This window comes from Salmo salar, chromosome 26, assembly GCF_965601325.2.
Source record: "Salmo salar chromosome 26, fSalSal1, whole genome shotgun sequence".
NCBI classification, from domain to species: domain Eukaryota; kingdom Metazoa; phylum Chordata; class Actinopteri; order Salmoniformes; family Salmonidae; genus Salmo; species Salmo salar.
In genome coordinates this window covers 37,237,501-37,262,427 of record NC_138316.1, presented here as the reverse complement: position 1 = coordinate 37,262,427, position 24,927 = coordinate 37,237,501, and the positions used below count along the sequence as shown (strand labels likewise).

Below are 24,927 nucleotides of genomic sequence, written 5' to 3'. Positions count from 1 at the left end.
TATAAAGTGGTTCCTGAAAGGAACATGTTGGCTATAGAGCGTCTATTCATCCTTAGAGCCACATAAAGTATACCCAAACAGACATTGGCTGATCCAACTACACACACCCACACACACAACCACACACACAATCCCCTCCCCAAACACACCCACACACAGACGGTGAAGACTGCAGCATTGTGCGGCACAGAGTAGGTGTGAGGTCAGACAGTACTAAGTGCTCCCTCTCTGGATTTGGCTCACAGGAAAAGACCAATGATTTGGAGGACTGGAGCTCTGAGACAAGCTCTTGTGTCCTCTAGCCAGCTGGGAAAAGGAGGGAGGGCGGACGAGGAGGGAGAGAAGGGAGGGAGGCTAGGAGGGAGGGCGGTAGTTACAAATGCCCAATCTAACTCACTAAAACTCTGACCATGCTTTTAGAGAAACGTCAGATCTGCTCTGTGGAGGAGAGAAGTATTAAACAGAGGTAAACAGCTTAAGGTAAATCCTTAGGCACAGATCTAGGATCAACTCTGATTTCTAACAAAAACTGACCTCAGATCAGTGTCTAGAAGCAACTTCTTCCTACTTTGAGATCTCATCTGTCTCAGCATCTTTCTTTGGATTACTGGACAACTATAACTAACTCTGGGTTTGCCGGTGTTAACCCTTAGACAACTATAACTAACACTGGGTTCGCTGGTGTTAACCCCTGGAAAACTATAACTAACCCTGGGTTAGCTGGTGTTAAACCTTGGACTGCATGGCTGCTGTGGGAAAGAGATGATGATTGACTATGGTGAGTTTTTACCTCTCACGTTGTATGCAAGGGTTGAATTGGAATATAGTGATACTGTTCCCAAACTGTGTCTTTTTCTATAATGAATTTTATGAATCAATTTCTATGAAATTCTTTGTTATTTACCATACTAAGGTGGTGTAAATGTTTTCCCATTACCCAAATTCAATTGAATAACTCCTTAGTGGAAAGACGGATGTTGTCTGTTTTACAAAGAATATTAACAGAGAATACTGTCCATATCATATCGTAATTCACACAGCAATATCATATTGGTAATGTGTGATTCTTTAACTTATGACTTAAGTCTATGTAATGAAGATAGTTTACACAGGAAGAGTTTTGAATCTATTACTCAGGAAGAGCTTTGAATCTATTACTCAGGAAGAGTTTTGAATCTATTACTCAGGAAGAGTTTTGAATCTATTCCACAGGGTCCTGGGATCCATAAAATACTTTGGATGATATTTTGCAACTATCAAAATTGGTTGCAGAGCAGTTCAATGGTGCACTTGTTGGCCTTGAGAGATGGATGTGTGTATACAAGCATGCACACGCACACACGCACACACGCACGCACACACACACACACACACACACACACACACACACACACACACACACACACACACACACACACACACACACACACACACACACACACACACACACACACACACACACACACACACACACAGTCTTGTACAGCTAACCTTGTTGGGACACACAATTCAGTCCCATTCAAAATCCTATTTTCCCTAACCCCTAACCCTAAACCTAACCCTAACCCGTACTCTTACCCTAACCCTAACCCTAACCCAAAAACCTAACCATAACCGTAACCCTAAACCTAGCTCCTAACCCAGTTCGTCAAATGTATGTTTGTTTACTATTCTTGTGGACACACACACACACACACACACACACACACACACACACACACACACACACACACACACACACACACACACACACACACACACACACACACACACACACACACACACACACACACACACACACACACTGAGTAGACCAATTATGTAACACTGTGTGTGTCCAGCAGCTCCAAGACATTTAAAAACACAAATAGCCAAGTGAATATAGGGGTGGATGGGCAAGGTTTCCTCTTTGGCTAACACACAGGGACACATTACATTTTTGGCCGAAGAATGCTAGCCCATGCTAGCCACAGACTGGACACTCTGGTTATACACTGCATACTTAGCATTCCACATAAACACACAACAAAACTTAAGTTGACAGTTATCCAGACTGAATTTAAAGGAAAACTCCACCCCAAAACTATATTTTGGTGTTTGTTTCATTAGTACATTGTTGATATTGCCCCAAAATGCCAGCAATAAAGTTTTCAAGATATATAACTTTCAAAATCTTATCTTGAAAACTGTATTGCTGACATGCAAAATACTTTGGGACTATATTAACAATGGACTAATGAAACAAATACCAAAATATAGTTTTTGGGTGGAATTGTCCTTTAAGTAAACATCCAGAAATGATGCCATTAAAGGGCTATCTAGGATTCCTACAACATCACCGTTTTAATAGTTGATCTGAGCTCATGGCATGTACTGGTTATATTCTTCAAGAATCAATGGCTGTTTATCATTCATTTAAAAGTAAAAAAATGGATGTGACAATCCTAGATGGCCCCTTTAAATGTGGAGTTGATTCTAATCCAACCAAATCCAGCTACAGGATGTGAATACATTCATTATCCATGATTGAGTGACTTGACAGAAGGCACTGTAAAGTTATCGAAAATAAAACATTGTTATGTTATGTCCTTTAACCAAAGCTCCCCTCAGAAGGAAAAAAGATCTCATGTAAATACGGAACAACACACACTTTGTTTGCCTCCCTCGTCTGCAGAGGTCCATCCCCCCCTCTCTCTAAATCAGGTCCTATTGCACTCAGTAATGCCAGCTCACCGCTGCAGCTTATGGGCAGAATATGTGTTTTCTGTGAGAGCACTGGCATTCACGCATGCACGACTAGTGAGCACACATACACACACACACACACACACACACACACACACACACAGCTTCATATACAGCCCTCTCTTTCTCTCTCTCTCTCTTCCCAATCCTAAGTTCTGAAAACAGTGTTACTGCTGTGTCCCATTACATCAATTGACTTTATTTGTGTCAGAGGAAATTCCGAGTCACTCTGTAGTGCTGCTGTTCCATTGCTGGAAGAAGTGAACGTTCCTCCCTTAAGTCCTTTAAACAAGTGACCTTATACCAGAGGATTATACAAAACAGACCTATAAATACACACAGTCACCAACTCTGTGCCTGGCAAGGGCCTGGAAATATAATGACTGGCATGGGTTCACTCAATATGGCCGCCGGTCCACCCATCATGGTACATTGACTTTGATGAGAAAGGCTCTTCTAGTTATTCTATTTCAATGGGCCTAATAGCGCCAAGTGCTGGAGTATAGAACCGACTGAAAACCTGGCCAGTAGATGCTGAGTACCTAGATACTATGATGAGATGTGTATATTGCTTTTTCCTAAATGCATTTCTGACAATGTGCTTAACAATAACCTGGGCCTGACCCCTAAAGATATGATAGCAGTAGCAGGAGCAGTACAGGGGCTGCTATGGACAACCTCCCTAAGACTAACTAGAGAGAGAGATAGAGAAAGGGAGGAGAGACAGAGGAGGGAGAGGAGAGAGAGAGAGAGAGAGAGAGAGAGAGAGAGAGGAGAGAGAGAGAGAGAGAGAGAGAGAGAGAGAGAGAGAGAGAGAGAGAGAGAGAGAGAGAGAGAGAGAGAGAGAGAGAGAGAGAGAGAGAGAGAGAGAGAGATAGATAGATAGATAGATAGATAGATAGATAGATAGATAGATAGATAGATAGATAGATAGATAGATAGATAGATAGATAGATAGATAGATAGATAGATAGATAGATAGAGAAAGGAGGAGAGATAGAGGAGGGAGAAAGAAAGATACGTGGGGATGAGAGACAGAGAGGTCTCGGGCAGCAGTGAACAGTAAACAGAGAAAGATAGCGAGGGAGACCTTCGACAAACCTACAACATGATCTGTGTCTCGTCTATCTACTGTATCTGAGCTGAGGGATTATTACCCAGCCTGAAGCATTTACAACAAACACACTAAATGGGACTGTGTGCATGCAAGTGTGTGTGTGTGTGTGTGTGTGTGTGTGTGTGTGTATGTCTGTGTGTGTGTGTGTGTGTGTGTGTGTGTGTGTGTGTGTGTGTGTGTGTGTGTGTGTGTGTGTGCTGCTTGCTTCATTATTACAATAATGACAAACATCCTTCCATTATCAGAGCTACCAATTTTCTTTAAAAAAAACAACTTGTGTGGCACATGGGGTTTCCACTTAACCTCCCGTCTGTTATTGGAAGACCTATCCGTTACATTACAACATAGTGTTGTATCAACCACCATACAGAGAGGTATTTGTCAGCATGTGGAGTCACAGCTCCTGTGGAAGTCAACTCTTGTGGACCTTGGCCAGGGAAAACACAGAGAGCAGGGAAGAAACCAAAAACATATGGCTGGGACAGGGTTGTGTGTGTGTGTGTGTGTGTGTGTGGAGGGGGGAAACGAAGACCCAATATGCATTGGCTCAGCATGAGAGAGGCCTGTCAGTCAGGATTTCTTATAACATGTTATGTCATTGATATGACAGTCTTATGTAACCCTTATGACACAGGGTTCATAAAGTCTTAACTTTCCATCTTTTTGTTAATACATTTTTTTACTTGTCATATTTTATTTCTATTCTTGTGCATTATTGACAGGCATTATTGACAGGCATTATTGCAGAGAATTGCTCTCTCTCCAGATGACTGGAATGATTTACATTCCAAGCTGTCTGTTTTTTTTCATTATTGCAGTTGGTCTTAACAACAGTTGTAACATGGGTCGTATAAAGGGGACCAAGGCGCAGCGTGTAAAGTGCTCATATTTCCTTTTAATGATAACACTTAAACAAAATAACAAAAACGACAGCCAACAGTTCCGTCAGGTACATAGACAAAATGGAAAACAACTACCCACAAAAACCCAGGAAGAAAAACCCCTACTTAAATATGATCTCCAATCAGAGGCAACGAGGACCAGCTGCCTCCAATTGGAGATCAACCCAAAAAACAACAACATAGAAATAGAAAACCTAGAACACAAACATAGAAATAGAAAACATAGAAAAACACAAAACACCCCCTGTCACGCCCTGACCTACTCTACTATAGAAAATTACATCTTACTAGGGTCAGGACGTGACAGTACGCCCCCCCCCCCCCAAAGGTGCAGACTCCGAATGCAGCAAACCCCAAAAAAACATGAATCAAAAGGGAGGGTAGAGAAGGTGATAATTGTCTATGGCGGCTCAAATGCAGTCCACATAACCTTAACCTCCAGCATAGGAGGCGGCTCCGGTTCTGGGCGTATTCCCCGCTCCACCCGCTGATCCTTCTGCTTTATTACCACCTGACCGTGGATCGTCGTCGAAGGAACCAGACTGTAGATCATTGCTGGAGGTTCTGGGCTGAGGGCCGCCGCTGAAGGTTCTGGGCTGCGGGCTGCTGCTGAAGGCTCTGGGCTGTGGACCGCCGTTGAAGACTCTGGGCTGCGGACCGCCACTGAAGACTCTGGGCTGCGGACCGCCGCTGAAGACTCTGGACTGCGGACCGCCGCTGAAGACTCTGGACTGCGGACCGTAGATGGAGGCTCCGGACTGGGGAGCGTAGCTGGAGGCTCCGGACTGGGGAGCGTTGCTGGAGGCTCCGGACTGGGGAGCGTAGCTGGAGGCTCCGGACTGAGGAGCGTCGCTGGAGGCTCCGGATTGGGGAGTGTCGCCGGAGGCTCCGGACAGGAAAGCGTCGCCGGAGACTCCGGACTGGGAGGCGTCATCATAGGTTCCGGACTAATGACCGTTACTGTTGGCTCCATGCCATGGATCATCTCTACAGGTTCCGCGCCAAGGATCATCGCTGGAGGCTTCTTACCATGGATTATCTCCACAGGTGCCGGGCCATGGATTATTCCTACAGGCTTCGTGCCATGGTTTATCCCTACAGGCTCCGGACCATTTATAATCCCTCCAGGCTTTTTGCCAAGGATTATTTCTTCAGGTTCCGGGCCATGGATTACCTCTTCAGGCTTCGTGCCATGGAATATCCCTACAGGCTCCGGGCCATGGATCATCACTAGAGGCTTAGTGTCATGGATCATCTCTACAAGCATCGGACCATCGATTATCACTGGAGGCTTTGTACGTAGAGCAGGAACCAGTCTCACCGGACTGGGGAGACGCAATGAGGACCGAGTGCTCAAAGCAGGCACCGGCCGTACTGGGTTATGGATGCGCACTGGAGGGAGAGTGCGAAGAACAGGCACAGGACGTACTGGATTCTGGAGGCGCACTGGAGGGAGAGCGCGAGGAGCAGGCACAGGACGTGCTGTGCTATGGAGGCGCACTGGAGAGAAAGTGCGAGAGGCAGGCACATGCTCACCACAAAAAGCACGGGGAGTTGGCTCAGGCCTCACCCCTGGCCCAGACAAACTACCCGTGTGCCCCCCCCCTCTCGTTCTTCCCAGGTAGGCTCTGGTATCTCTCGATTACCTGGCCCCAGGTCCAATTTCTCCTCTCCGTCCACTCACTATGTGACTAGGTGTCCATTTCAGCCTGGGCATGCCGCTTGATCCAACCATGGTGGGTAGTTCTGTAACATGGGTCATATAAAGGGGACCAAGGTGCAGCGTGTAAAGTGCTCATATTTCCTTTTAATGATAACACTTAAACAAATGAACAAAAACGACATTTCCGTCAGGTACATAGACAAAACGGAAAACAACTACCCACAAAAACCCAGGAAGAAAAACCCCTATTTAAATATGATCTCCAATCAGAGGCAATGAGGACCAGCTGACTCCAATTGGAGATCAACCCAAAAAACAACAACATAGAAATAGAAAACCTAGAACACAAACATAGAAATAGAAAACATAGAAAAACACAAGATACCCCCTGTCACACCCTGACCTACTCTACTATAGAAAATTACATCTTACTAGGGTCAGGACGTGACAAAAGGCATCATTCCACCATGTGTCACATCTGTCGGAAGGATTGGACCAAGGCGCAGCGTGTAAAGTGCTCATCTTCTTTTATTAACGTGAACACTTAACCAAAAAATAAACAATACGACAAAACAGTTCTGTAAGGTGCATAGACTATATGGAAAACAACCACCCACAAACCCAAAGGAAAAAACAGGCTGCCTAAGTATGGCTTCCAATCAGAGACAATGAACGACACCTGCCTCTGATTGGAAACCATACTCGGCCACACATAGAAAATGAACATAGAAAATGAAAACTAGAACAAATCCCCATGAAACAAACCAACCCCAAAACACACCAAAACAACACCCCCTGCCACGCCCTGACCATACTACAACGACAAATGACCCCTTTTACTGGTCAGGACGTGACACCATGAATGAAGTGTTTTGTAAATGATCTAGTTCACTGGGCTGGGAACATCCAGTACCCAATGTTATTTTGAAGCGGCACTGATAGCAATTTTTATTGGTTGTGTGACACCATCAGAACAACAACCAACCAATCAGGCGTACTTTCATGTCTCCCGATGAATGAGGGGATTCTACTTATGCCCTGGGCCTGCCCTGGGGTGAAAAGGGTTAGCGTTGATTACATTCGTTCTGGAACCAGGATCACTCCTCGACATAAGCCAGGTGCCCCGTTTTGGCCGACCGCAAAGTTGTCTCAAAACAAAAGTGCCGTAGGTTAAGCACGTGGAGTGATGAGTAGGATTCCTTGTTTTTACTTGCAGAAGGGTTTGCTTTTGATAAAAAGGCTTTATCTGCTTCCCAATGAAAACTAGTTAAAACTTTTTTTAACATAGATTTGATGAAAAATAGATATTTCTGAACGGTGCATCATGCTGCCTTGTTGACAACATGACCGAGCAGCGCAGATTACTGTTGGATTTAAGAAGCGCACTCCTTCCTCACCGCTTTTGCCCATTCAAGTCACAGGCCATAGCCCGGTGGACTTATTCGAACTCCCTCAAAGAATGCTGAATAATGTTGATTGTTTTTGAAGAGGCAATGCTTTCAAAAGAGTCACACATGCTCAATAACCTTTCTCACCCCCCTCAAACATATAAAACAGTCAACAGGAAACAACACAATACAGAGAAAGGGTATGTTCATGACAGTCAACAGCAAACAACACAATGAAGAGAAAGGGTCTGTTTATGACAGTCAACAGCAAACAACATAATGCAGAGAAAGGGTCTGTACATGACAGTCAACAGCAGAGAAAGGGTCTGTTTATGACAGTCAACAGCAAACAACACAATGCAGAGAAAGGGTCTGTTTATGACAGTCAACAGCAAACAACACAATACAGAGAAAGGGTCTGTACATGACAGTCAACAGCAAACAACACAATACAGAGAAAGGGTCTGTACATGACAGTCAACAGCAAACAACACAATGCAGAGAAAGGGTCTGTATATGACAGTCAACAGCAAACATCATAATACAGAGAAAGGGTCTGTACATGACAGTCAACAGCAGAGAAAGGGTCTGTACATGACAGTCAACAGCAGAGAAAGGGTCTGTACATGACAGTCAACAGCAGAGAAAGGGTCTGTACATGACAGTCAACAGCAAACACACCGATACAGAGAAAGGGTCTGTACATGACAGTCAACAGCAAACAACACAATACAGAGCAAAGCATGACAGTGGGGTTGTATTACTGTTGGTAAAGTAAGTAAGTGAGTAAGCAGCCCATAGGGCAGGAGCATAGATATCCCATGATAACCTAAAATATATAATTATAAATACAGTTGATACAGGTTTTATAGACATTTTCTGTATAAATAGCCTCTAAAATACATGAAAAGAGACCATAACTGTCTCAGAGGGGTTGGGTTAAAGGCGGAAGACAGATTTCAGTTGAATACATTCAATTGGACAACTGACTAGGTATCCCCCTTTCCCTTTCAATGTTTGTTTTCTTGGAAAGCTGTTGTAATAAACTTTGTTATAATATGATACAGTGTCAGTACTTGTTGCATTTACAACTTGTCTCAGTACTATCATCAACTGATTTCAGCCAGGGTATGGCTGAGGACTGACAGCATTTACAACTTGTCTCAGTACTATCGTCAACTGATTTCAGTGGGGCTATGGCTGAGGACTGACAGCATTTACAACTTGTCTCAGTACTATCATCAACTGATTTCAGCCAGGGTATGGCTGAGGACTGACAGCATTTACAACTTTTCTCAGTACTATCATCAACTGATTTCAGCCAGGGTATGGCTGAGGACTGACAGCATTTACAACTTTTCTCAGTACTATCATCAACTGATTTCAGCGGGGGTATGGCTGAGGACTGACAGCATTTACAACTTGTCTCAGTACTATCATCAACTGATTTCAGCCAGGGTATGGCTGAGGACTGACAGCATGTTCTGTATGGAATGTTGGCATATTGGCAGTTCATTTGAACAATTATTGGAATCATTCCACTTAAACTGACTGGCTAGCTAATAAACATGCTGTGCAGAAAATCTTCAAATCTTTGTTTTACACAATGTCATATCTCAGTACACAATGTATGTAGCCTGCTGTATGTAGCCTACTGTATGTAGCCTTCTGTATGTATCCTGCTGTATGTAGCCTGCTGTATGTAGCCTGCTGTATGTATCCTGCTGTATGTAGCCTGCTGTATATAGCCTTCTGTATGTATCCTGCTGTATGTAGCCTGCTGTATGTAGCCTTCTGTATGTAGCCTGCTGTATGTATCCTGCTGTATGTAGCCTGCTGTATGTATCCTGCTGTATGTATCCTGCTGTATGTAGCCTTCTGTATGTAGCCTTCTGTATGTAGCCTTCTGTATGTAGCCTGCTGTATGTAGCCTGCTGTATGTAGCCTGCTGTATGTAGCCTGCTGTGTGTAGCCCGCTGTATACTTAGATAAGTGTTTCTGATTTGAGCGAAACAAAGATCCACTTAAAGCAACATCTATAATGCATATGCAGGGTCATCATATAGGTTTGTTATAGTGAGAGAGAAGCAGTTAGTCAGGAGACCTTCACTTCTACTATTAGTGTGACAGACACACCAACTTCCAACTCTTACTACTACTACTACTGGACTATACTTCTAGTACTAATAATACTCTCCACTATTTCTACTACTGGACTATACTTCTAGTACTAATAATACTCTCCACTATTACCACCACTGGACTATACTTCTAGTACTAATAATACTCTCCACTATTACTACTACTGGTCTATACTTCTAGTACTAATAATACTCTCCACTATTATACTACTGGACTATACTTCTAATACTAAAAGTACTCTCCACTCTTACTACTACTGCTGCAGCAGTACACTTATATACCATTTACAAGTAATAATACTCTCCACTATTATACCACTGGACTATACTTCTAGTACTAATAATACTCTCCACTATTACTACTACTGGACTATACTTCTAGTACTAATAATACTCTCCACTATTATAATACTGGACTATACTGCTAATACTAATAATACTCTCCACTATTATTACTACTGAACTATACTTCTAGTACTAATAATACTCTCCACTATTACTACTACTGGACTATACTTCTAGTACTAATACTACTCTCCACTATTACTACTACTGGACTATACTTCTAGTACTAATAATACTCTCCACTATTATTACTACTGGACTATACTTCTAGTACTAATAATACTCTCCACTCTTACTACTACTGGACTATACTTCTAGTACTAATAATACTCTCCACTATTATACTACTGGACTATACTTCTAATACTAAAAGTACTCTCCACTCTTACTACTACTGCTGCAGCGGTACACTTATATACCATTTACAAGTATGCATCGGTAAATCAAATCAAATATAATTTGTCACATGCTTCGTAAACAACAGGTGTAGTCTACAGTGAAATGCTTCCTTACGAGTCCTAACAGTCATAACTATGTCATAATATGTCATAATAGCTGATATAACTTGTCAAACCTGTCATAATAACACAGTCATGACACATATTTTTACACCTGTTGTGACATATATTGTGTTATTTTATGGCTGGTTATGACACCTACATAAGAGTGTCAAAACCCACAAAACCTACCACACAAGGCAAAACATTCCTTTGCATCATTGCCTACTTCACAACAGTATGTCTATGTTATCTAACATTTTCTGAAATTGACCATGTTAAATTATCATTGTAATTGCGCACACATTGATGTCAGACATGCACCTACCCCAATGCTCTGTTGCTGATGACTGGGATGAATGCAGGAGCAGATTTCAGGAGTAGGACACCCTCTTTTTGACTGATGAATGACATAAGGGCATGTACGTGATAGGCCAATCTGGCTTATATGATTATGATGGTCATAATGCTTCTTGACAGTGTCATAAAGTGTATTCAAAATACAATGAAAACAAACGACTGTGAAGAATTTATTACAACAACCACAAAGAATTTAAGAAACAAACGTTCAAATGAAAAGGACATTTCTTGGCAGGGAAAAAACACATTTGAATAAATATGGGTTTTGACACTCTTATGTAGGTGTCATAACCAGCCATAAAATAACACAATATATGTCACAACAGGTGTAAAAAGATGGGTAATGACAGTGCTATGAAATATTATGACATGGTTATGATCGTGTTATAACGTGTTATGGTGCTAGGTGTCAAGGAAAGTGTTACCAAAGCAATAATAGATACACAATGACTAACTATAACTTGTCTATATAAAAGAGGTACCAGTACTGAGTTGATGTTAAACTTGTCTATATACAAGGGGTACCAGTACTGAGTTGATGATATTTCACTTATAATTCACTGTATCACAATTCCAGTTGGTCAGAAGTTTACATACACTAAGTTGACTGTGCCTTTAAACAGCTTGAAAAACTCCCAAAAATTATGTCATGGCTTTAGAAGCTTCTGATAGGCCAAAGGACATAATTTGGGTCAATTGGAGGTGTACCTGTGGATGTATTTCAAGGCCTACCTTCAAACTCGGTGCCTTTTTGCTTGACATCATGGGAAAATCAAAAGAAATCAGCCAAGACCTCAGAAAAAATTTGTAGACCTCCACAAGTCTGGTTCATCCTTGGGATACATTTCCAAATGCCTAAAGGTACCACGTTCATTTGTACAAACAATAGTACGCAAGTATAAACACCATGGGACCACGCAGCCGTCATTCCGCTCAGGAAAGAGACGCGTTCTGTCTCCTAAAGATAAAACTACTTTGGTGCGAAAAGTGCAAATCAATCCCAGAACAATAGCAAAAGACCTTGTGAAGATGCTGGAGGAAACAGGTACAAAAGTATCTATATCCACAGTAAAACGAGTCCTTGACATAACCTGAAAGGCCGCTCAGCGAGGAAGAAGCCACTGCTTCAAAACCGCCTGAGAAAAGCCAGACTACGGTTTGCAACTGCACATGGGGACAAAGATCGTACTTTTTGGAGAAATGTCCTCTGGTCTGATGAAACAAAAATAGAACTGTTTGGCCATAATGACCATCGTTATGTTTGGAGGAAAAAGGGGGATGCTTGCAAGCCGAAGAACACCATCCCAACCGTGGAGCACGGGGGTGGCAGCATCATGTTATGGGGGTGCTTTGCTGCAGGAGGGACTGGTGCACTTCACAAAATAGATGGCATCATGAGGACAGAAAATGATGTGGATATATTGAAGCAACATCTCAAGACATCAGTCAGGAAGTTAAAGCTTGGTCGCAAATGGGTCTTCCAAATGGACAATGACCCCAAGCATATTTCCAAAGTTGTGGCAAAATGGCTTAAGGACAACAAAGTAAAGGTATTGGAGTGGCCATCACAAAGCCCTGACCTCTATCCTATAGAAAATATGTGGGCAGAACTTAAAAAGTGTGCGAGCAAGGAGGCCTACAAACCTGACTCAGTTACACCAGCTCTGTCAGGAGGAATGGGCCAAAATTCACCCAGCTTGTTGTGGGAAGCTTGTGGAAGGCTACCTGAAACATTTGACCAGAGTTAAACAATTTAAAGGCAATGCTACCAAATACTAATTGAGTGTATGTATACTTCTGACCCACTGGGAATGTGATGAAAGGAATAAAAGCTGAAATAAATCATTCTCTCTACAATTATTCTGATATTTCACATTCTTAAAACATAGCGGTGATCCTAACTGACCTAAAACAGGGAATTTTTCCTTGGATTCAATGTCAGGAATTGTGAAAAACTGAGTTTAAATGTACTTGGCTAAGGTGTATGTAAACTTCCGACTTCAACTGTACAAGGGGTACCAGTATTGAGTTGATGATAATTTATCTATATACAAGAGGTACCAGTACTGAGTTGATGATAATTTATCTATATACAAGATGTACCAGTACTGAGTTGATGATAATTTATCTATATACAAGGGGTACCAGTACTAAGTTGATGTGCAGGGGGATGAGGTCATTGAGGTAGACGTACAGTACCAGTCAAAAGTTTGGACACACCTTCTCATTAAAGGGTTTTTCTTTATTTGACTATTTTCTACATTATAGAATAATAGAAGACATCAAAACTATGAAATAACACATGAAATCATGTACTGTAGTGACCAAAAAAGTGTTAAACAAATCAAATTATATTTTATATTTTATATTCTTCAAAGTAACCACCCTTTGCCTTGATGATGCACACTCTTGGCATCCTCTCAACCAGCTTAATGAGGTAGTCACCTGGAATGCATTTCAATTAGCAGGTGTGCCTTGTTAAAAGTTAATTTGTGGAATTTCTTTCCTTCATAATGCATTTGAGCCAATCAGTTGTGTTGTGACAAGGTAATGGTGATATACAGAAAACAGCCCTATTTGGTAAAAGACCAAGTCCATATTATGGCAAGAACAGCTCAAATAAGCAAAGTGAAACGACGGGTCATCATTACGATGGTCCATTAGGAAATAGTAAAAATTAAGAAAAACCCTTGAATGAGTAGGTGTGTCCAAACTTTTGACTGGTACTGTACATGTAACTACACTCTTAGAAAGAGGTGCTATCTAGAACCTTAAAGGGTTCTTTGACTGTCCCCATAGGATAACCCTTTGAAGAACTATTTTTGGTTCCAGGTAGAACCCTTATGGGTTCCATGTAGAACCTTTTCTACAGAGGGTTCTACATGAAACCCAAAAGGGTTCTACCTGGAACAAAAAAGGGTACTCCTATGGGGACAGCCGAAGAACCCTTTTGGAACTCTTTTTTTCTAAGAGTGTAGGGATAAGGTGACTAGACAACAGGGTAGATAATAAACAGTAGCAGCTGCATCATTTGAAATGTGTATCGATTTGTTTACTTTATTATGTAGGGGTTTTCCGTTCTAAGTTATGCACTCCAAATGGCACCCTATTCCCTATTTAGTGCACTACTTGTCACCAGGGCTCATAATGCCAATTGGGAGGCACTTTGTGAGCCCAGAACAATCTCAGTGCAGATCTCCGTTAGTGTAGTTACTGTAAGTTCATGGTATCCGTGACCTCAAATCCCGTGGGAAGGAGCTTTGGTGTATGTGTCCGTGCACATGTGTGCACGTGTGTGTATGTGTGTGCACATTTGTATATTAATGGGTGTCTGTGTTTGCGCGTGCCTGTGTGTGCAGTGTGTGCAGTGTGAATGTTAGGAGTCTGATTAAGCCATATTCAGGAGGCTCTAGCAGCAACATGCTGCTGTTTTCAGGGAAGAAAAGATCTCTTATCTTTAACTCCACCATTACTTCAGCAGATTCTCAGAACACTTATGACACACACAAGCACACAAGCATGCATGGACACACACACACAGACGCATGCAGACACACACATACACACGTACACATACACACACACACAGACAGGCTTCCTAATTGAATTTTCAAATTTCCCTGCAGAGTGTCCCTCTCCATTAGCCTGTGTGCCGGCCGGGAGGAGTGTGTGTGAGAGTGTGTTAGTACCACACACACACGCAGCACACACACACACTCTAACGGCCATGCCCCAGAGATACTCCTACCAGAAGAGGAAAGCCAGCACGGCAGCAGCTCGGAGGATGGAGAGGCGAGGCAGGGACTCTGGGAAGACCAACAACACCAACACTAGCCACAGCCACCGCTCCAAGAAGCTAGCCATGCTCTCCAGGTATGGAATCTGTTTGTTGCACACAGCTCGTCAGGCTGGTTGATTTGGTTAAAGCCAACGTGTAGCGGAATTACAGGACAGCCTCGCTGGGTGCCTAATGTCTTTTTGGTTGGAATACGAGGTACAGTAGCAACGGTTTACCTTTTCCTTTTCCCTTCTTCATCTTCTTCTTCTTCCCTCCAGGTCCCTGATCCTCTGTCACTCCAGGGCCAGTGATGACTGCCCCAGCCCCGAAGAGAGACCGCCAGGGGAGGGCTGGGAGGGAGACGGGGGCTTGGGCAGAGATGGGAAGGGGGACAGGGAGGTGGAGAGGTCCCGGAAGAAGATCCAGGAAGGACCCCAGGAGAGTGGAGGAACTATGCAGGCATCTACACAGCCACCCATAGGGACCACCAACACACTCAGGGCTACAGGAGAACACAAGAGGAATATGAGGAGGTCCTTCAGTATCAAGGTATGAATGGGGGTTATTTGCATATCACATTATGGCGTTTTGTTTGGACATTTCAATTATGTATTACATCATAATGTGGCGCTAAGCCAACAGGGTTGCTGTTTGCAAAGTGGCATTAACAATGTATGTCTCCTAGTCCTGAATTATGACTGTTATGCACTAAGTGCTATCTTTGCATTCACTGTTTTTATCAATGCATTTGTAGAAATAATGTGAAAATATTTTTTATGGACATAATTATTATTAATGCACATCATACACAGTAGTACTTAACTAGGAGAACTATGATAAGAAGTTTTAATGAATCTGGAAAAACTAAAAATATACTGCTCAAAAAAATAAAGGGGACACTTAAACAACACAATGTAACTCCAAGTCAATCACACTTCTGTGAAATCAAACTGTCCACTTAGGAAGCAACACTGATTGACAATACATTTCGCATGCTGTTGTGCAAATGGAATAGACAACAGGTGGAAATTATAGGCAATTAGCAAGACACCCCCAATAAAGGAGTGGTTCTGCAGGTGGTGACCACAGACCACTTCTCAGTTCCTATGCTTCCTGGCTGATGTTTTGGTCACTTTTGAATGCTGGCAGTGCTTTCACTCTAGTGGTAGCATGAGACGGAGTCTACAACCCACACAAGTGGCTCAGGTAGTGCAGCTCATCCAGGATGTCACATCAATCCGAGCTGTGGCAAGAAGGTTTGCTCTGTCTGTCAGCGTAGTGTCCAGAGCATGGAGGCGCTACCAGGAGACAGGCCAGTACATCAGGAGACGTGAAGGAGGCCGTAGGAGGGCAACAACCCAGCAGCAGGACCGCTACCTCCGCCTTTGTGCAAGGAGGAGCAGGAGGAGCACTGCCAGAGCCCTGCAAAATAACCTCCAGCAGGCCACAAATGTGCATGTGTCTGCTCAAACGGTCAGAAACAGACTCCATGAGGGTGGTATGAGGGCCCGACGTCCACAGGTGGGGGTTGTGCTTACAGCCCAACACCGTGCAGGATGTTTGGCATTTGCCAGAGAACACCAAGATTGGCAAATTCGCCACTGGCGCCCTGTGCTCTTCACAGATGAAAGCAGGTTCACACTGAGCACGTGACAGACGTGACAGAGTCTGGAGACGCCGTGGAGAACGTTCTGCTGCCTGCAACATCCTCCAGCATGACCGGTTTGGCGGTGGGTCAGTCATGGTGTGGGGTGGCATTTCTTTGGGGGGCCGCACAGCCCTCCATGTGCTCGCCAGAGGTAGCCTGACTGCCATTAGGTACCGAGATGAGATCCTCAGACCCCTTGTGAGACCATATGCTGGTGCGGTTGGCCCTGGGTTCCTCCTAATGCAAGACAATGCTAGATCTCATGTGGCTGGAGTGTGTCAGCAGTTCCTGCAAGAGGAAGGCATTGATGCTATGGACTGGCCCGCCCGTTCCCCAGACCTGAATCCAATTGAGCACATCTGGGACATCATGTCTCGCTCCATCCACCAACGCCACGTTGCACCACAGACTGTCCAGGAGTTGGCGGATGCTTTAGTCCAGGTCTGGCAGGAGATCCCTCAGGAGACCATCCGCCACCTCATCAGGAGCATGCCCAGGCGTTGTAGGGAGGTCATACAGGAACGTGGAGGCCACACACACTACTGAGCCTCATTTTGACTTGTTTTAAGGACATTACATCAAAGTTGGATCAGCCTGTAGTGTGGTTTTCCACTTTAATTTTGAGTGTGACTCCAAATCCAGACCTTCATGGGTTGATAAATTGGATTTTCATTGATTATTTTTGTGTGATTTTGTTGTCAGCACATTCAACTATGTAAAGTAAAAAGTATTTAATAAGATTATTTCTTTCATTCAGATCTAGGATGTGTTGTTTAAGTGTTCCCTTTATTTTTTTGAGCAGTGTATATGTCAGTCCAGCCCCTCAGGCAGTGTATTGGTCAGACATGTAGATCCTTTCTCAGCTGACAGCTAGGCATCAAGATGGATTAGCATACCGTGTTCATGTACTGTACATGTTGCATGTTCAGGCTGTTACTGCTACTCCAGGAGGAAACAAGCTAAACACTCCGGCCTTCAAAAGCATATGACTTCCTTCTTGTTATGTGTGGTGGGTAGAGAGTGTTAGTTGCTCAAAAGGGGTCAGATACTCACTTGAAACACGGACATTCTCAAAAATCATGCACTGAAGGCAATGGGAGATTTGTGAGGGGGAAATGAATAATGCATGTCGATCTCAAGTTAGGTTTCGTCTCAATATGAAAAACATTTAGGAGAAAAAAATCTACAACACAGTATTGTATGTGAAGATTGAGTCCAGAGTATGAAGAACTCCTGGTCCTACCCATAATATAGTCTGGAATGTGTTCCTCTAGTCATCTCTGTCTGCACTGTGTTTCTTGTGCAAATGCATAACATCAGTCACATGGCCTGTGTGTCAGAGGGCTGAGTGCTGCTGTTGGGCCTGTTTAACTCACACACAAAACAGTGTTTGTTGTGAACCAGGGGAGGGAGAGAGGCATTAGGCCACAGTGGAAGTAGAGACATGTTAACTAGCTAACACAAGGCTATGAGGACATTGCACTGATGTCATAGAGCCTCGGGACAATGTGGCCATGTTCAAATAATGAATAAATGCACCCTTCGTTCCTTCATCCCTCCCCTATTTGAGGTTATGACTGGTCTGTTAGTCTTCCTCCTAGCTATGTGTTATAAGATAAAAGCCTCACGTCTGTCAGTAGCTGTGAACTCACCTGGCTGATTTTATTCAGGCCAATCTTTAGCCAGATTGATGTCAGGAAGTAGTGTTCAGTGGCAGACTGATTATGTTCAGGCCAACCTTCAGCCAGATTGATGTCAGGAAGTACTGCTCCGTAGCAGAACATAAATCAGAGTTCATGAATGAATGAACGCTTCTTACTTCATCATTAGGATAACATGAGGACTATGTCACAAGATCATATGGACATTCAGAGAGAACCCCAAGGCTACCCTAAAGTTTATGAATGAACTCTGCTCATCAACGTTAGGTGGATTCCATGTCAACTCATTAAGAATGAATTTGTTGATACCAAAGCGGAAGGCTGTCATATAAAAACTGTCATACAAAAATCCTACTGTTGATTATGACAAGACACACCTGGTGGGTGAGACAGAGGAGAGAGCTTGTTAGTGTCCAACCGGTCACAAATTAATTGAGAAGTTCAGATAGAAAAAAAGTATTGATTCCTTTTTCAAATCAACCCCTGAATTGGCCCAGGAGAAATGGAATTGAGCCCAATCCTGCTACTCTGAGCTGACAGAAGGCTATGTCACAGGACAGTCGATAACAGACATTCAGATACATGGAAAAAGATCACAAGTGAAACAAACAGTTCAATGTGTTTTTACATTGTTTTGTATTTATATCCTGTGCCACATTAGAATGTGTGTTTAATACCTCTGGGATGTTGTTCTTTATATTCAGATAGAGATATATAATGGAAGAAGGAGAGACATTGAAAGGGATATAGAGAGGGGGTTCCTTGTGCTGCAGGTTACAGTTTTACCCACCAGCCCAGACTCAGGCACTGCACCCCACAGTCAGACTATAACATTTTACCTCAAACAATGTAAAGCCATAGTGGGTGTGGGGCAATACCTTTACAATAGTTCCAAACATGGCTCCTGCATTTCATAAGGACAATGTCTTGTTAGATTTAAGTTAATCATATGGTTTTCTTTAAAAAGGAGCCTAAACACACTAGTGGTTGTCTCATAAAGGTAACTTACACACACTGTGGTACAGTTCATAGACCTATAAAAGCTTTACTACTCTGCTATTTGTTCTGAAGCTGTCAACCCGTTAACTCAAGGTCTTGATTTGGTCATAAAGCAGGCTTTTAAAACCCTGCATAGAGGTGCCCTTGTGTTGGCTCTGCTGGACTGGACTGTGTTGGTATAAGGAAAGGCCTGGGGGCCATATGTATCTAACGTCTCAGAGTAGGAGAGCTGATTTAGGACCAGCTTTGCCTTTTAGATCACTATGAATAAGATAATACAGACAGGGGTGACCTGATCCTAGATCAGCACTCCTACTCTGAGCTGCTCGATACATATGCAGTATATGTACAGTGGCCCTAAAGTTGGACGGTGGCCTTAATGGACAAATTAGCTTTGTTCCAGGCAATGTGTTGCCTTAACCCCTCTGCAGATCCATCCCCAACTTCCCTGGTTTTACTCTCTGAACAAACATATTTCATGCTATTGTAATATGTTGGAACCATCTATAGGAACCATTCAAATCAGCATAATGCGGCTTCATCAACTGAGTGCCTTTTCACATACTTGTATCGCTCCTTGACTTATAACACCCTTGTCTAATGAATGGCACCAGAGAAGAAGGCTGACGTTTTACGTGTTCCTATCCAATTGTGTTTTTTGTGTTTCTTTGCATTGTTTGTAACTTATTTTGTACATAATGTTGCTGCTACCATCTCTTATGACCAAAAATAATTTCTGGACATCAGAACTGCGATTACTCACAACGATCTGTCAGAATCCTATTTTTCCTTTAACAAGTCGAGCCCGACGTGAATGACATACTGCTTTCCCGGGAACAGGCCCAGAGCCCCGTCATTTGCGTGAAGAGAAGGCGGTGAAAAAGGGGCCGGAGGGCGGGCTGCCTTCTGAGAATTTGTAGGCAATCGAAAAAATCACCACTGCCTTCCATTCTGCTAGCAAACGTGCAATCTTTGGAAAATAAAATAGATGACCTACGCGGAAGATTAAACTATCAACGGGACATTCAAAACTGTAATATCTTATGCTTCATGGAGTCGTGGCTGAATGACGACATTATCAACATACAGCTGGCTGGTTATATGCTGTATCGGCAGGATAGAACAGCGGCGTCTGGTAAGACAAGGGGCGGCGGACTATGTATTTTTGTAAATAACAGCTGGTGCACGATATCTAAGGAAGTCTCGAGGTTTTGCTCGTCTGAGGTAGAGTATCTCATGATAAGCTGTAGACCACACCATCTACCTAGAGAGTTTTTATCTGTGTTTTCCGTAGCTGTCTACATACCACCACAGACTGAGGCTGGCACTAAGACCGCACTCAATTAGTTGTATTCCGCCATAAGCAAACAGGAAAATGCTCACCCAGAGGCGGTGCTCATAGTGGCCAGGAACTTTAATGCAGGGAAACTTCAATTGGTCTTACCAAATTTCTATCAGCATGTTAAATGTGCAACCAGAGGGGAAAAAAAACTGGACCACCTTTACTCCAAACACAGAGACGCATACACAACTCTCCCTCGCCCTCCATTTAGCAAATCTGACCATAATTCTATCCTCCTGATTCCTGCTTACAAGAAAAAAATTAAAGCAGGAAGCACCAGTGACTTGATCAATAAGTGGTCAGATGAAGCAGATGCTAAGCTACGCGACTGTTTTGCTAGCACAGACTGGAATATGTTCCAGGATTGCTCCGATGGCATTGAGCAGTACACCACATCAGTCATTGGCTTCATCAATAAGTGCATCGATGACGTCGTCACCACAGTGACCGTACGTACATACCCCAACCAGAAGCCATGGATGCAAGGCAACATCAGCACTGAGCTAAACGCTAGAACTGCCGCTTTCAAGGAATGGGACTCTAACCCGGAAGTTTATATGAAATCCTGCTATGCCCTCCGACTAACCGTTAAACAGGCAAAGCGTCAATTCAGGACTAATATCGAATCGTACTACACTGGCTCTGACGCTCATCGGATGTGGCAGGACTTGCAAACCATACAGACTACAAAGGGAAGCACAGCCGAGAGCTGCCCAGTGACACGAGGCTATCAGACGAGCTAAACTACTTCTATGCTCTCTACGAGGCAAATAACACTGAAACATGCATGAGAGCACCAGCTGTTCCAGAAGACTGTGTGGTCATGCTCTCCGCAGCCGATGTGAGTAAGACCTTTAAACAGGTCAGCATTTACAAGGCCGCAGGGCCAGACGGATTACCAGGACATGTACTGCGAGCATGCGCTGACCAACTGGCAAGTGTCTTCACTGACATCAACCTCTCCCTGTCCAAGTCTGTAATACCAGCATGTTTTAAGCAGACCACCATAGTCCCTGTGCCCAAGAACACTAAGGTAGCCTGCCTAAATGACTACCGACCCATAGCACTCACATCTGTAGCCATAAAATGCTTTAAAAGGCTGGTCATGGCTCACATCAACACCATTTTCCCAGAAGCCATAGACCCACTCCAATTTGCATACCACCCCAACAGATCCACAGATGATGCAATCTCAATTGCACGCCACACGGCCCTTTCCTACCTGGACAAAAGCAGCACCTATGTGAGAATGCTATTTATTGACTACAGCTCAGCGTTCAACACCATAGTGCCCTCAATGCTCATCAATAAGCTAAGGACCCAGGTACTAAACACCTCCCTCTGCAACTGGATCCTGGACTTCCTGACGGGCCGCCCCCAGGTGGTAAGGGTAGGTAACAACACATCCGCCACGGTGATCCTCAACACGGGCCCCTCAGGGGTGTGTGCTCAGTCCCCTCCTGTACTCCCTGTTCACTCATGACAGCATGGCCAGGCACAACTCCAACACCATCATTAAGTTTGCCAATGACAACGATGAGACAGCCTATAGGGAGGATGTCAGAGACCTGGCTGTGTGGTGCCAGGACAACAACCTCTCGCTCAACGTGATCAAGACAAAGGAGATGATAGTGGACTACAGGAAAAAGAGGGCCGAGCACGCCCCCATTCTCATCGATGGGGCTGTAGTGGAGCAGGTTGAGAGCTTCAAGTTCCTTGGTGTCCACATCACCAAGAAACTAACATGGTCCAAGCACACCAAGACAGTCGTGAAGAGGGCACGACAAAACCTATTCCCCCTCAGGAGACTGAAAAGATTTGGCATGGGTCCTCAGATCCTCTAAAAGTTCTACAGCTGCACCATCGAGAGTATCCTGACTGGTTGCATCACTGCCTGGTATGGCAACTGTTTGGCCTCCGACCGCAAGGCACTACAGAGGGTAGTGCGAATGGCCCAGTACATCAGCGGGTCAAAGCTTCCTGCATCCAGGACCTCTATACCAGGCGGTGTCAGAGGAAGGCCCTAAAAATTGTCAAAGACTCCAGCCACCCTAGTTATAGACTGTTCTCTCTGCTACTGCACGGCAAGCAGTACCGGAATGCCAAGTCTAGGTACAAGAGGTTTCTAAACAGCTTCTACCTCCAAGCCATAAGACTCCTGAACATCTAATCAAATGGCTACCCAGACAATTTGCATTGCCCCCACCCCCCCTTTTACACCCCTGCTACTCTCTGTTGTTATCATCTATGCATAGGCACTTTAATAACTTTACCTACATGTACCTCAATTACCTCGAGTAACCGGTTTCCCTGCACATTGACTCTGTACCGGTACCCCCCTTGTATATATTCTCGCTATTGTTATTTTACTGCTGCTTTTTAACTGCTTGTTACTTTTCTTTCTTATTCTTATTTGTACTTTATTGTTGGTTAGGGGCTCGTAAGTAAGCATTTCACTGTAAGGTCTATACCTGTTGTATTCGGCGCATGTGACTAATAACATCTGATTTGATTTGAAGAAAACAAAGTTGAGCATGTTGTAACCTCATCTCTCCTGGGACTGTATTGGAGCAGGAGAGTACTTCCCCTGCATAGATTCCCCCTTGTGCTAACGCTCTGTCCTATTGGCACAGGAGAGTACTGCCCCTGCATAGATATCCACTTGTGCTAACTATCTGTCCTATTGGCACAGGAGAGTACTGCCCCTGCATAGATATCCCTTGTGCCAACTATCTGTCCTATTGGCGCAGGAGATTACTGCCCCTGCATAGATATCCCTTGTGCTAACTATCTGTCCTATTGGCGCAGGAGAATACTGCCCCTGCATAGATATCCCTTGTGCCAACTATCTGTCCTATTGGCGCAGGAGATTACTGCCCCTGCATAGATATCCCTTGTGCCAACTATCTGTCCTATTGGCGCAGGAGAATACTGCCCCTGCATAGATATCCCCTTGTGCCAACTATCTGTCCTATTGGCGCAGGAGATTACTGCCCCTGCATAGATATCCCTTGTGCCAACTATCTGTCCTATTGGCGCAGGAGAATACTGCCCCTGCATAGATATCCCCTTGTGTCAACTATCTGTCCTATTGGCGCAGGAGATTACTGCCCCTGCATAGATATCCCTTGTGCTAACTATCTGTCCTATTGGCGCAGGAGAATACTGCCCCTGCATAGATATCCACTTGTGCTAACTATCTGTCCTATTGGCGCAGGAGAGTACTTCCCCTGCATAGATATCCCCTTGTGCTAACTATCTTTCCTATTGGCACTGGAGAGTACTGCCCCTGCATAGATATCCACTTGTGCTAACTATCTGTCCTATTGGTGCAGGAGAGCAGTATCTGGAGGATGTGTGTAACTACGGGGGCGGGTAAGGAGGGTCTGGGCCGGCAGACTGGCGATAGCAGCCCCCAGACGGAGGACAAAGAACCCAGTGTGGAGCGAGGGGGGAAGGGAGGAGGAGATGGACACAGGTAGCAAGCCATACAGATATAAGCAGACAACTATAATGCTTTATTACTTGTTATAAGCATGTCTTTATAATGTCTTCTTAAAGGGATACATCGGGATTATATCAATGAGGTTCTTTATATACACTATATATACAAAAGTTTGTGGACAACCCTTCAAATTAGTGGATTTGGCTATTTCAGCCACACCTGTTGCTGACAGGTGAGTAAAATCGAGCACACAGCCATGCAATCTCCATAGACATTGGCAGTAGAATGGCCTTACTGAAGAGCTCAGTGACTTTCAACGTGGCACCGTCAAAGGATGTCATCTTTCCAACAAGTCAGTTCGTCAAATTTCTGCCCTGCTAGAGCTGCCTGGTCAACTGTAAGTGCTGTTATTGTGAAGTGGGAACGTCTAGGAGCAACAACGGCTCAGCCGCGAAGCGGTAGGCCTCACAAGCTCACATAACGGGACTGCCATGTGCTCAAGCATGTAGCGTGTAAAAATCATCTGTCCTCGGTTGCAACACTCACTACTGGGTTCCAAACTGCCTCGGGAAGCAATGTCAGCACAAGAACTGTTCGTCAGGAGCTTCATGAAATGGGTTTCCATAGCCGAGCAGCCGCACACAAGCCTAAGATCACCATCCGCAATGCCAAGCGTCGGCTGGAATGGTGTAAAGCTTGCTGACATTTGACTCTGGAGCAGTGGAAACGCATTCTCTGGAGTGATGAATCACGCTTCACCATCTGGTAGTCCAACGGACTAATATGGATTTGGCGGATGCCAAGAGAATGCTTCCTGCCCCAATGCATAGTGCCAACTGTAAAGTTTGGTGGAGGAGGAATAATGGTCTGGGGCTGTTTTTCATGGTTCGGACTAG

The 24,927-nt window shown here is 44.0% G+C and overlaps 1 protein-coding gene across 1 annotated transcript in view; it reads left to right on the top strand.

The window, feature by feature from the left end:
- Positions 1 to 395: 395 nt before the first annotated feature.
- The window catches only part of LOC106594141 (pro-interleukin-16), a 69,006-nt gene continuing 44,474 nt past the window's right edge, over positions 396 to 24,927 (top strand). Inside the window, exons 1-4 of the mRNA XM_082969680.1 lie at positions 396 to 778; positions 14,785 to 15,031; positions 15,215 to 15,485; positions 23,922 to 24,064. Coding sequence (XP_082825806.1) covers positions 763 to 778; positions 14,785 to 15,031; positions 15,215 to 15,485; positions 23,922 to 24,064 — 677 coding nt within the window. The 5' untranslated portion in view covers positions 396 to 762. The remainder of the gene's footprint in view (positions 779 to 14,784; positions 15,032 to 15,214; positions 15,486 to 23,921; positions 24,065 to 24,927) is intronic.